General features: G+C 36.1%; 1 protein-coding gene across 2 annotated transcripts in view; it reads left to right on the top strand.

Moving 5' to 3' along the window:
• Positions 1 to 6,281, top strand: part of ola1 (Obg-like ATPase 1) — a 164,116-nt gene extending 157,835 nt beyond the window's left edge. For both annotated transcript variants that reach the window (XM_039757650.1, XM_039757648.1), the window contains exon 11: positions 5,250 to 6,281. In XM_039757650.1, the coding sequence (XP_039613584.1) occupies positions 5,250 to 5,351 (102 nt within the window). In that variant the 3' untranslated portion in view covers positions 5,352 to 6,281. The remainder of the gene's footprint in view (positions 1 to 5,249) is intronic.
• The last annotated feature ends 5,974 nt before the right edge of the window (positions 6,282 to 12,255 follow it).

Below are 12,255 nucleotides of genomic sequence, written 5' to 3'. Positions count from 1 at the left end.
TTATAGGCGTTTGTCTATAAAGCATCTATAAATAAAACATGAGGGATCCAGATTTAGTTTATTTTAGAAGGATATCGGTTTTGACTAATATTTTTCAAGTAAATGAAGTGCCAAATAACTGTAAACCAGTCAAGTAGAGATTCAAAGATCATTTAGATGGTACAGCTCTCTGCAATGAGTGCAGACTCTGAGCTCTGAACAATGTTACATGAACATTATAAATATTCTATATAGTCTGTATCATACATGCATTCACTGTTACTGTTCGAATAGAAATGCTGGAATGTGTACTGTTAAAGCAGTGTCTTTCATTAGATGGTGTGTACTTGTATTTGAGATAATTCATATTAAATTTAAGTCAGCTGTCATAAACAGAAGGGGGCACATGCAGAACTGTAAAATCAGAACTTGCAAAGTACTCCAACACAAAGGAAAACAATGTTTAAGTAAACCACCAGTCATCTTCCTGCAGCAAATTTCAGGTTATAGTTGCTTTGACCCGGGGACTCGCCAACTTAGGCAGTCTGACCCCAAATTCAAGAGTCAGGCTTACGTTCTGTACATACCCAAAAATGTGGCAGTGGCTTTTAGAGCTAAAATATCCACAGAAAATGGAAATTGTATAACAAAAAAAATACTCTTGTCCCAAAACAAAACAAGGTTCCTTTAATTTAAAACTTTCTGTTTATAATGGTAGCGTGCTGTACCTTGTTAGCCATTATGGATGCAATCAGAAGTCAAGCAAAATGACACCTTTTATTGGCTAGCTTTAAAGATTACAATATGTAAGCTTTCATAATGCATTGCATCTTGCCTGTAGAAGGGGCCTTAGCTGCCTCAAAAGCGTGAATATTGTAATCTGTTCAGTTAGTCAATGAAATGTGTCATTTTGCTTGACTTCTCATTATTTTTAATTTTAAAAAATAAAGAATAACAAACCAAAGGCAGGAACAGTAAAAAGAGCAAAACACGTAACAAATCCAATAACACAAATCAGTATATGGCAGATGATCAAAACCAGAGAATCCAAGTTCATAACCGAGCATAAAGCTTATGACAAGAACAATCACAATACCGAAGTAGCAAAGTTTCGACTCCTGCTCCTTAGGTACTACTTGGGGTGGTTCTCCAACTGAAGCATTTGGTGTCCCGACCCTTGGAGCTCCTCTTAAAGTGGACAAGGCAGAAAACACATACAATACAAAAAGAACGAAAGCAAAATCATATTAATACAAAATATTATATAAAAAAAAATAACTAAACAAAAACACACATAAACAAACACTTGAGGTATAGACAGAACCATGGCTTAACCATGACAGTAGTTAAGTAAAATGTTTCAGAGTTTACTTGTAAAAGCTGATTGCACCCTACCCTTCAGTTTGAAAGTTTGAATCTTTCCATTGTCCCCTTTCAAGCTTTTGAACATTATCAAAAAATCTGGAATTAGAATAGAATGTTATGTGAATTTCCCCTTGGGATTAATAAAGTGTCTATCTATCTATCTATTATATAGTGCCTTTCACATCTATCTATCTATCTATCTGTCTGTGTCTGTCTGTCTGTCTGTCTGGTTATTCAGACAAACATGTTACAAGAAATACTGGGACTGGCCAGCCTTTAAACCTGGCAGAATGTTTCTGTACAATTTAATCTATACTTTGTCGGGGGGAAAAAAAAAACTACACAACAGTAGACATTACAGCTTTGTTTATTTGACTAATTCTTATCTTAAAAGTGATTTACAAGTCACAAGTGTTAGGTTAAGTAGCTTGCTTAAGTCACAAGGGAACGAGGTGTTGATTGAACATGTAATGTTACAATTTCAATTTGAGCTCTTTAGCCACAAGGCCACATGCTCTCTTATTACTTTAAAGTCAAATAAGACAGTGTCTCCATTAATTTAGACACCTTGTGCAATATATTAAATGAATATACACTGTGACAGGTCAGCCTTGCCATCTTTTGCTTAATTAAAAGTTGATATGCAATTTCTTTGTTGTTAATTGTGTTTATTTAAAAACATGGTGATTATTGCAATAATGTTGTTAACAATGGAAAATAATATTATGTACCATATATGTTTATAATATTTTCTATGAAATTCTTCAGAAATATAAATGTGATGCAGCAAAAAACATAGGTGTATGAGAGTCTTGAATTAGGTGGTATCCTCAACATTATTTTTGATTATGTTGAATCCCAGATCATAATGAGAAATATTGGTATAGGATTTTAAAGCTTTATTTGATACCTTCGGAATTATTAAAGGTGAGTTTATTGTTTTTAAAATTGCCTAATTTAGCATGGATGGATAATTTAAGTCTTTCCTAAATCCATCTGTCCATCCAATTTTTGAGCGGATGTTACTTCTTACCATTTAATTTTACTAAATGATGTAGTTCTGAGCTAATACTTAAAGGTTAATAATAGCCCCATAACGCAGGGTTTATTTGATCTTTTGGGCTTCAGATTACTTGACCACATTTCCACCGTAAAGGATTTCTTTATTTTTCAAGCCTTATTTAGGGCTCTTCAATAGAAATGGTGGCAGACAGAGAATTCTACAAGAGATTAGACAATTATAACTTAACTACTTTGTACAAAACAGATTAATTTGGAAATCCTTTCAGTCATGTTCATTAAGGAAGGGAGAGGGTTAAAAAATTCAACACATTGGCATAAAAGTGAAATTTCCAAAGTTAAAGTCTGAATGCTCAGCTGTGATCTGAGTAGAGGTTTTCACTGCATGTTATCAGGCTAATCCTTTTTTAAGTTTGATTTCTGTGTTGAACACAAGTACAGCATAACTAATACCATTTAATGTCAGTTCTATGAACTAGACATTGAATAGCTCTGTGTGGGCTTTATAGTCTACAGGGATATCACATTATTAGTAATCATATCTGCTTAGGCAAAGCTTGCTTCTCCAGATGGCTGCTTTCAAGTGCAAATGAACTGGTTAGACGTGTCTAGTTTAATACATACTCAGGAATCACAAATAGCCATTGATTTTTTTTTTTCTTGCAAGCAGTGTTTCTGGTGGTATTGAGAATGGATTAAATGGTCTCCCGAGCATTTAAAGGGAACATCGTTTCTTTTAATTAATTGTACACTCTAGAGAGCCAGAATGTATAAACTAATGAATATTAGCACATCAAGTAAACTATACTAGGTTTGATGAGAAAAGACAGGCCATAAAAATATTTCTTGTTCCATTTTTAGTCCTAAAATGTTGTTTAATATGTATTTATATATATATATACTGGTATATATATATATATATATATATATATATATATATATATATATATATATATATATATATATATATATATATATATATATATATATATATATATTATTCTGCACAATAATTTATGTGGGTATAGTTTAGAAGTTGTCTTAACTTTATAATTTCTTTCGTGTTAGTTTAATTGTGGTATACACATTTTAAATGAGTGAACCAGTTTGGTTTCTTGAAAAGTGGAATAGTTGCCGATTGGCCATATCAAATACCTGAAACCTTAAAAATAGTACTTAAAATTATATTATTTTGTTCTGGGTAACTCCTGCATAAGATCTGCATGTAGCTGTATTTAATTTTCACTTCACGAAAATAGAACCTATATGTCTAGCCCAGTCTCCCTGATAGGAAGTGTTGCCCCCTAGTGGCCAAGAACTAGGTCGCAGTTTCAGTTAATATCTTTGACTCTTTGCGTGACCTTTACATGAGCTTTTTGACTTGCCAGTGTGCTTTTTTTTTTTTTTTTTTTATTTCGCCTTATACAATTTCTTGTATTAGGAATTTGTTAGTTTTCGCATACCCCTTGAGGTCAAAGCGCAGGGTCAGCCATTGTGCAGTGCCCCTGGAGGAATTACAGGTTAAGGGTCTTGCTCAAGGGCCCAGCAGAGTTCAAGAAATAATATTAAGGGAAAAGCCTTGCTTTTATTTAAAATCTTCACATTAATAAATAAATTGAAAAAGCGATCATATGCTTATGTACACCATTAAGAAAGGTTAGTAGGCTTTAAAATGTGCTGATCCATCATACGCTGAAGTGACAGTAAAATAATAAAGTGGCTTTAAGTTATTTTAAACTTATGTAAACTTATTCAAAATGTTTTTTAACTGAACTAGGTAGGTTAAAAGCGAACCATTTGTGTAATTATAAATATTTGTATAACAGAGGCCAACAGCACCCCAAATCCCCAGACGCAACTACACAACACGATCCTGGGTTCAAATGTTTATTCAGGTTTCTTTTATGCCAGACCTAGGAGTGCTTCCGATGATACAGCATTGCACACTGCAAGCATTTCTGGGTCAGGCGGAAGCTCATCATAGAGGATATAACAATCCTTTGCAGCTCCCCCTGGTGCCACCCAAGGACCCCAACAGGGTTGTCCCAAGGGACTGCAATTCCCAGCCAGCCTTGTGGATATCCATATGGGTGTTCACAAGTGGGATGCTGCCACTGTGTGTATGGAGGGGTAAACACCCCGCCCCCGGGAAAGCAAGACACCTTCTGTACTTCTTGGAAAGGCACCTGCACCCATCCTGGTAGGAAACTGGCTTCCATTAGGGTCATCACGCCACTCCCATCATCTCACACACAGACATGAGTTGAAGGCTATATAGCTGAAATATTTGTCTATAACTTTTCCTTTTTTTAAATCTGTATATGCACTTATTGTAATGTTTATTGACTTATGTGTATATCCCTTATCTTATGGGTGTCTTAATAGTTGTGAACTTGTGTTTTATTTAAAGTGTATTTTTGCACCTGATTTGCCATGCATTCACATTGTGGGGCAAATCATGTTCCCTTCTACAAGATAAAGATACCATTTTTACCACGCCCCTAGCTCCCCATGAGTGTTGTTTGGGCGCTGCCAAAACAAAGACTACAGAAGCTAGAGGGCGTAACCTCTGCAATGGAGACGAAGGGCCAGCACATGTCTCTTCACCTTTTGTTGTGATGAAGCTTGTCACCACTACGGTGCTATTGCTAATTAATCAATTCTTACAATAAGAGGCAAGAATAGTTGGGGTGTTTTGTGTTTATTAAAAAAAATACAGATTTTAGAAGAAGATGAAAAATGACTTATAAATGCGAAAATGAGCCATTAAGGTTTCTGGTTTTTCTATCAGCATTTCACATAAAAAATATGCTATTTTAAATGTGTCTTATAGTGCTCTTTGTGTATCTGCATATTTATTTATTTATTTGTATTGTGTTTTGCAGGCTGCTGGAAAATACAGGCAACAGGGCAGAAATTACATCGTTGAAGATGGGGATGTTATCTTTTTTAAATTTAATACACCACAACAGCCGAAGAAGAAATGATTTTCATTTTAAAGCATTTAGCATAATAAATGAACTGTGCAGCTGGGTAAAGGTGTTTATTGTTTAAGCCAAATTAGCTGGAAACTGTGATTGATACCTGCCAAGGTTCTGCAGTTCTTCTTCCCAACTGTATTATGCCTGTTTGTTTTTGGCTTCAATAGTACAGCTCCCCCAAAAGCACAGGTCCACTAAATGTTGACAGCTTTGCTATTTAAGATTAAGGCCCTACTCTAAATTGTAGAAGCATTTTGGGAGCCATATTACCCTTGTGACACTTCATTAATCTCCATCATGTAAGCCAAACCTGACACATTTGACAGCAGGGACAATGCAACTTGCTCCTTTCTGAATCTACAGATAATGCATGTTTTACAGTACCCCAGATGTCTACACTCAATAAAACATTTGACAAAACCAGCCTCTGTGTGTTGGGGGATGTCTGTATTGACTGCCGGTGGTGTGCTGAATGTGATATGGCACCTGGTATAAGCTGATTACAGAATCTGAAGACGGATGTAATGCTGCAACTGGCAGCATGGGGCAGCTGTAATTGTATCTTTAAAGTGAGTCCTTTATTGGATTCAAATAGGCTTTGGATAGTGATGATTTCATAAGAAAAAAATGGAAAAAAAACTTTCAAATGTGTTTGTTCATGGCTTGAGTAGAAAACTCATTTGAAATTGACATGTGTCTGGAGATTTGTATGTTTTCTCTTGTTTTGAATGCCACTATGGAAACCTGAATAGGTATTAAGTTTCAGATTCAAGGTATGAAATATTTTGAAGCTGTGAATCAAAAGAAAGAAATGTTTGTGTGTCCATTGATGTATATGTATAATATGTGACTCTAACCTCGGTTCCTTTTTCACAGTGAACGTCATTGAGCAACAGTAAATTGAAACTACAAATTATATGAGCTTTAAAAACTCCACTGTGTGTTTTTTTTACCACGGAATATATTGTGTTTGTTTTAACAGCTATTTTTAATTGAAACTGAGTGAAGAAAGGCTGACCACATAGTATGCTTATTTTCACTTGCGCATGTAATAGCAGCCCATAGTCAACTCTTAGCATTAATGCCCTCCCCCCTACTGTTATATATTTGCTGGCTCATAGTACTTGAAGCCAAAGTTTACTTATGGGCTGGAATCCTTTCAGTAAAGCATAATGTGTATGATTTCCACCCAAGTTCCTGTGGTTTTTCTTTTACAATCCAAAAACATGCTATCAGGATATTTTAGTGACAACAGCTTGGTCACCCATTTCAGTAAACATGTGGTGGATGGAGTTTGTGCGTATGCTGTGGTGAACTGGGGTCTCATCAGGTGGCTTCCTGCTTTATGTCCTTGGCATAAAAGTTCAGAGCAAAAATAATTTGGATTGTGTCCATTTGAGAAGGGATAAATGAATAGTTTTAATTATCACCAAAGTTGGTACCTTTCACATGGCATGCATTTATTTAGCTATCATTTTTATCAGAAGTAGCAGTTTTTCTGTATTTCTATAGTTTTTGTAAAGGTGGGAATCATTCAGGGTCACTTGTGAGTCAAAAGGAACTGAGTCAGACAATAAAATTATTTTTAATTATTTTAACAGGCAAACTTGACTGAGACCACAGACACATTTACGGCAGAGCTCTGTATATTTTAATGCAATTAATTAAAATAAAATGACAAGCAATACATTTTAAAATCATTTTAAATTGTACACTATGTGATACTTTAATATAGGTTCAAGTGTGATCAGTTATTGGAGCATAATTGTTTTTGAAACTGATTCTAAATTACAGGTGAGTTTAAAAAAAAAAGAAAGAAAGGTAAGTAGCAGCAAAAGAAAAAAAAAAACATGCAACTTTTTTGATGAACCTAAAGATCAAATTGAATTCCTTATTGATAGCAAACAGATAGTGTACAGTGGTAATCTTGAGAATATAAGCAGATTTCCGTCTGTCTACCATCTAATTGAGATTGAGAAGTTTTTAACTGCAGCCCACATCCACCAATCTCACTGTGGACATGCCCTTTGATGTTACTCACAAAATGACTGCTGCCTTGCCTTCCGACACATCCATCATCTTCGTTATCAGAAAACAAATTAATGAAGATCAGTCTGAGTAAAGAAAAACGATCAACACCATATGGTTAAAGACGAAGTGTTAGAGTTAGAAATTAAGACAATGGTCAGTTTGTTGTAATTGGTTTAACTTCTTAGTAAGTTCAGACAAGATTGAGCCTTTTCAACATTTAACATTTGCGATATGCCATCTGTTGGAATGTATTTTTGTAATGCATGTAGTAATAAAATATATTTCAGCAGATATCACAAATGTCAAAATTGTTGAGAATGTATAGTCATAAATGAGGCAACAGACAATCTAACACTATATAACCTAATAAAGGATATTTTTTTTATAAAAATATAGTAAAATTAAAAGAATTTTAGACGGAATAGAAAATTTCATACGTTTTCTGGTGATATGGCCTCATTAAAAATGACAAATGATAGCAGGAATAAGTTGTTTAAATAAATAATAAATTCTGACTCTAACAGCTATAAAGAGGGCACACTGGCCCACCAGGTACTCTAGGTTGAGTCAGTAGTCAGACCATCAGCAACTTCCGTCTGTGTGGCCATCAGTGGACTTGATTAGCACTTCGCCTATCAGTCTTTTTTTTTTTTTTCTTCTTTCTATTTTAACTGTCCTTTATTAATTGGTAGCGTCAGTTGGGTGCACCATCTGTTGGAATGGAAAGTGTGATGCATTAATTAGTACACACAAATGGGCGTGTTAAGGTTGACTCTCTTGATTGAGTGTGTTGTGAGTGGCTTTGTAAGATTTGCACACTGCAGTTACAATAAGCTGATGCATTTTCATTTCTGTTTAAGTGCTAGACCTGTAGCTGGACAACTAGTAAGGCCATTTAAGTAAATATCAAATAATGAGGTATTCTTCTCTGGGTTAACGAAGGCCCACTTTTGAATGTAGAGTACAATGGGGAATTGTGGAAATATTTCCTGTGATAAGATGAAGTGCCCTGTGATAAATATTATCTAGTAATTTAACCAATGTAAAGTATTACAAGTGAAAATTGATCATACACAATTGGGTATTATGAAACCTAAAAATTGCAACAAAAACTGACTGACTATGATCCATCATTGTTCACATCTAGACAGTGTACAGAGGTGATTAGGAAGGCTAATAGGATGTTAGGATGTATAGTGCCAAGATGTGATGAGTACAAGTTAAGGGAGGTTATAGTTTAAGCTATAAAACCTACAAGAAAGGCCTCATATGAAATACTGTGAACAGTTTTTAATCTTCATATTAAAAAAAAAAAAGACGTGTCAGAGCTAGAGAGAGTCTGAAGAAGATCAACTAGATTTTACATGATTTAAGTGGAAATGATGAAGGAGTCGAAATGTATTGTTTTAAGCAAATGGATATAAAGAGGTCAAATGGCTGAAATGTTCAAAATTATGATGGGAATTATTTAGAAGAACACAGAGATACAGATGGAAACTTCTTAATAGATTTTCTCCACATAGATCATAGATACCTCCTGAGTTCTTTGATATGGTTATGGAGGTGTTGAGCCATGGTGCAGGCATTTTGCTGATGACGTTGTGTTGAATAGCACCAGAGAAGTGGAAGTTGGATGAATAGAGAAGGGGTTTGGAAGATTGATTGTTGAAGATAAATAGGAAGAAGACAAAATATATGAGGTATAATGATGATCAGGGTTCAGAAATTTGCCTGCAGGGAGAGCTGCTGAAAAGACTGGAATGGAGAAATTTAAATATCAAGGATCAGTGATAGCCCAAGATGGAAAATTAGATGCTGGGATAACCCATAAGAGTGCATTGTGGATGGAACAATTAGAAGAAGGTATTGGGAGTATTATGTGATTGAAGAGTTAAGGCAAAGCTTAATGGTGAGGTTCTGAAGACTAGCAATAATGTATGGAGCCGATTCATGGACAATAAAGGGGAGCGCAGGAGAAGAACATGGATGTGGCAAGAACACGAATGTTGAAATGGATGTGTGGAGTTACAAAAGTAGACAGAATAAGAAATGTGACAATCGCAGGTACAACAAAAGTAGGAAAGATATTTTGGAAATTACAGGAAAGTAGGTTGAAGTAGAATGGATGTGTTGAGAAGAGACTACTATGTGGGTAAAAGTGAGTGATGGGAATGACAGTATAGGGAAAGAGAAAGTGAGGGAGACCAAAGTGGAGGTGAATGGATAAAGAAAAAAGGAGATCTGAAGTATAGGGTCTGACTGGTGAAGAGGTGCATTACTGAGCTGTTTGGAGAACGCTGATAAGCCACATCGACATCACGCAGAATTGGGAAAAGATGGATAGATCATGTAATAAGTTATAAAGTAGTATGGTAAACAGGAGGATGTGGGGCTCTTCAAAAGTCAAGGTGCTGATGTTATTTGCAAACGGGTTAATAGGATTGAAATTTTATGATGTGCTGAATGGACATTTCTCCTTATAATTGTTTTAATGTTTCAGAAGCATTCATATACAATTGTGCTTGAAAGTTTGTGAGCCCTTTAGAATTTTCTATATTTCTGCATAAATATGACCTAAAACATCATCAGATTTTCACTACGGAAAATGATTGAATATTACATATTTGTGAGTGGCAAAAGTATATTAACCTTTGCTTTCAGTATCTGGTGTGACCCCCAATTACACCAATAACTGCAACTAAACGTTTCCGGTAACTTTGGATCATTCTTGCACACCAGCGTGGAAGAATTTGAGCCCATTCCTCCGTACAGAACAGCTTCAACTCTGGGATGTTGGTGGGTTTCCTCACATTAACTGCTCGCTTTAGGTCCTTCCACAACATTTCGATTGGATTAAGGTCAGGACTTTGACTTGGCCATTCCAAAACATTAACTTTATTCTTCTTTAACCATTCTTTGGTAGAACGACTTGTGTGCTTAGGGTTGTTGTCTTGCTGCATAACCTACCTTCTCTTGAGATTCAGTTCATGGACAGATGTCCTGACATTTTTCTTTAGGATCTATACTAATAAAAGGCAAAGCACTGACTCACTGACTCATCACTAATTCTCCAACTTCCCATGTAGGTAGAAGGCTGAAATTTAGCAGGCTCATTCCTTAAGCTTACTTACAAAAGCTGGGCAGGTTTCATTTCGAAATAATACGCGTAACGGTCGTAACTGGAACCTACTTTCGTTCATATACTGTAATAGACTGCAGCTCGATGGCCGTGGGAGGCGGAGTTGCATCTCGCATCATAACGCCTCCCACGTAATTGAGTGCCTGCCCATATAAGGTAAAATTTTTGCGGATGAAGGACTGTGCTTAGCATATTCATAAGTAAAAATATCTGAATCACAAACTGATGTTAATTATATTTTGTCCATGAATACTTATTAAATAATTTCAAATAGTCTGTCCGCTTCCTTTCATAGCTTTTCCGATGGTTGTGCTGCTTCCAGACATGTATTTTCGTATTAAAGCATTTAACCAATCACATTTCAGCCATCATTTGTTGCCAGGCAGAGAGGCCTTCACAATCCGTTGTGCAGGCCCTCTAACAGAATAAATGTCGATTAACCTGAGTTTGAGTTAGCAGGCGAACGGCAACGTCACCGTATTCAGACCCATTGACTGGATAGAAGCCGATATGAGGAACTCTACGAGGCCACTGAACGCACCGCAGGCGCTCCGAGCGAAAGATCCGAGCATGCACTACGGCCAACTCCATGGCAGGATTCTGGACAATATTATTTGCCAGACACAGACCAGATTTCAAGACCACGAAAACCTGATGTTTGTCACGCTCCTCGAGCCCCAGAAGTTTCAGGAATACATGAAAAATTTCATGCATGCAGCCTTCTCCAGTTTAACACAAGAGCCACGGAGCGGTTTTTGATCTGTCTTGCTAAAAACAGAACTGACTGTAATGTATGCCATGGATGATTTTGCAGGAAAATCTCCCACTGATCTCCTTGACTTCCTTCATCAGAAAAATCTGAATGAGAGCATGGGGCAGCTGTACACATTTGTATATTTGGTGGTGACCATTCCTGTGTCCACTGCTTCTGTTGAGCGAACATTTTCAGCCCAAAAGCGAATTCAAACTTATGTCAGAAATATGGCAGGGCAGGTTCAACATTCAGCATTAGCTTCGATAACGATAGAAACTGACTTTTTGATGGAACTGAAGCGCACGAATAATCCGTACGACAGAGTAATTGAACTGTTTTTGAGGAAAAAGAGGATAAATTTTGTTTACAAATAATCCGAATTTTTGGTGAGTAAAATGTTGCGATTTTCCTAAATAATATTGCAAGTTTATGAGGAGTTATTGATGTTTTTTTTGTGTGTCGCGGCTGTAGCTGTAGCTGCAGTGGAAAGGAAATTGCTCACCCCTTGTTTGTCTATATCTTATATATATATATACTGTATATATACCCCGATCTACATACTGTCAAATAAACGAACCACACGCCATGGTGCAACACGAGAGGCTTCGCCTTTAGCGCTGACGTCTGAGGTTCGACTCCCGAGAGTGGGTGCTGTGAGTGTGTACTGCCTGATGAGCCCAGAATTAGGGCGAAACACGTGCCGCATACTCTTTGCCTTATTTGACAATAAAACTATTTATATAGATATATAGATATATATATATATATATATATATATATATATTTGTATATATATATATATATGTGTGTGTGTGTGTGTATATATATTATATATACACACACATATATACCAGAGCTTCCCGATTCATTTTACACTCGCACCCCCTGTGATGGACGATCCCGATTTCACACCCCCTTGGTTTGAGAAAAAGTATGAAAAAATATGAGGTTAACGTAGAAAAACAGATCACCAATTGAAGCTTTTT

This window comes from Polypterus senegalus, chromosome 6, assembly GCF_016835505.1.
Source record: "Polypterus senegalus isolate Bchr_013 chromosome 6, ASM1683550v1, whole genome shotgun sequence".
Taxonomy (NCBI): Eukaryota; Metazoa; Chordata; class Cladistia; order Polypteriformes; family Polypteridae; genus Polypterus; species Polypterus senegalus.
The sequence above is the reverse complement of the archived record's forward strand: the minus strand, read 5'-3'. Positions and strand labels throughout refer to the sequence as shown.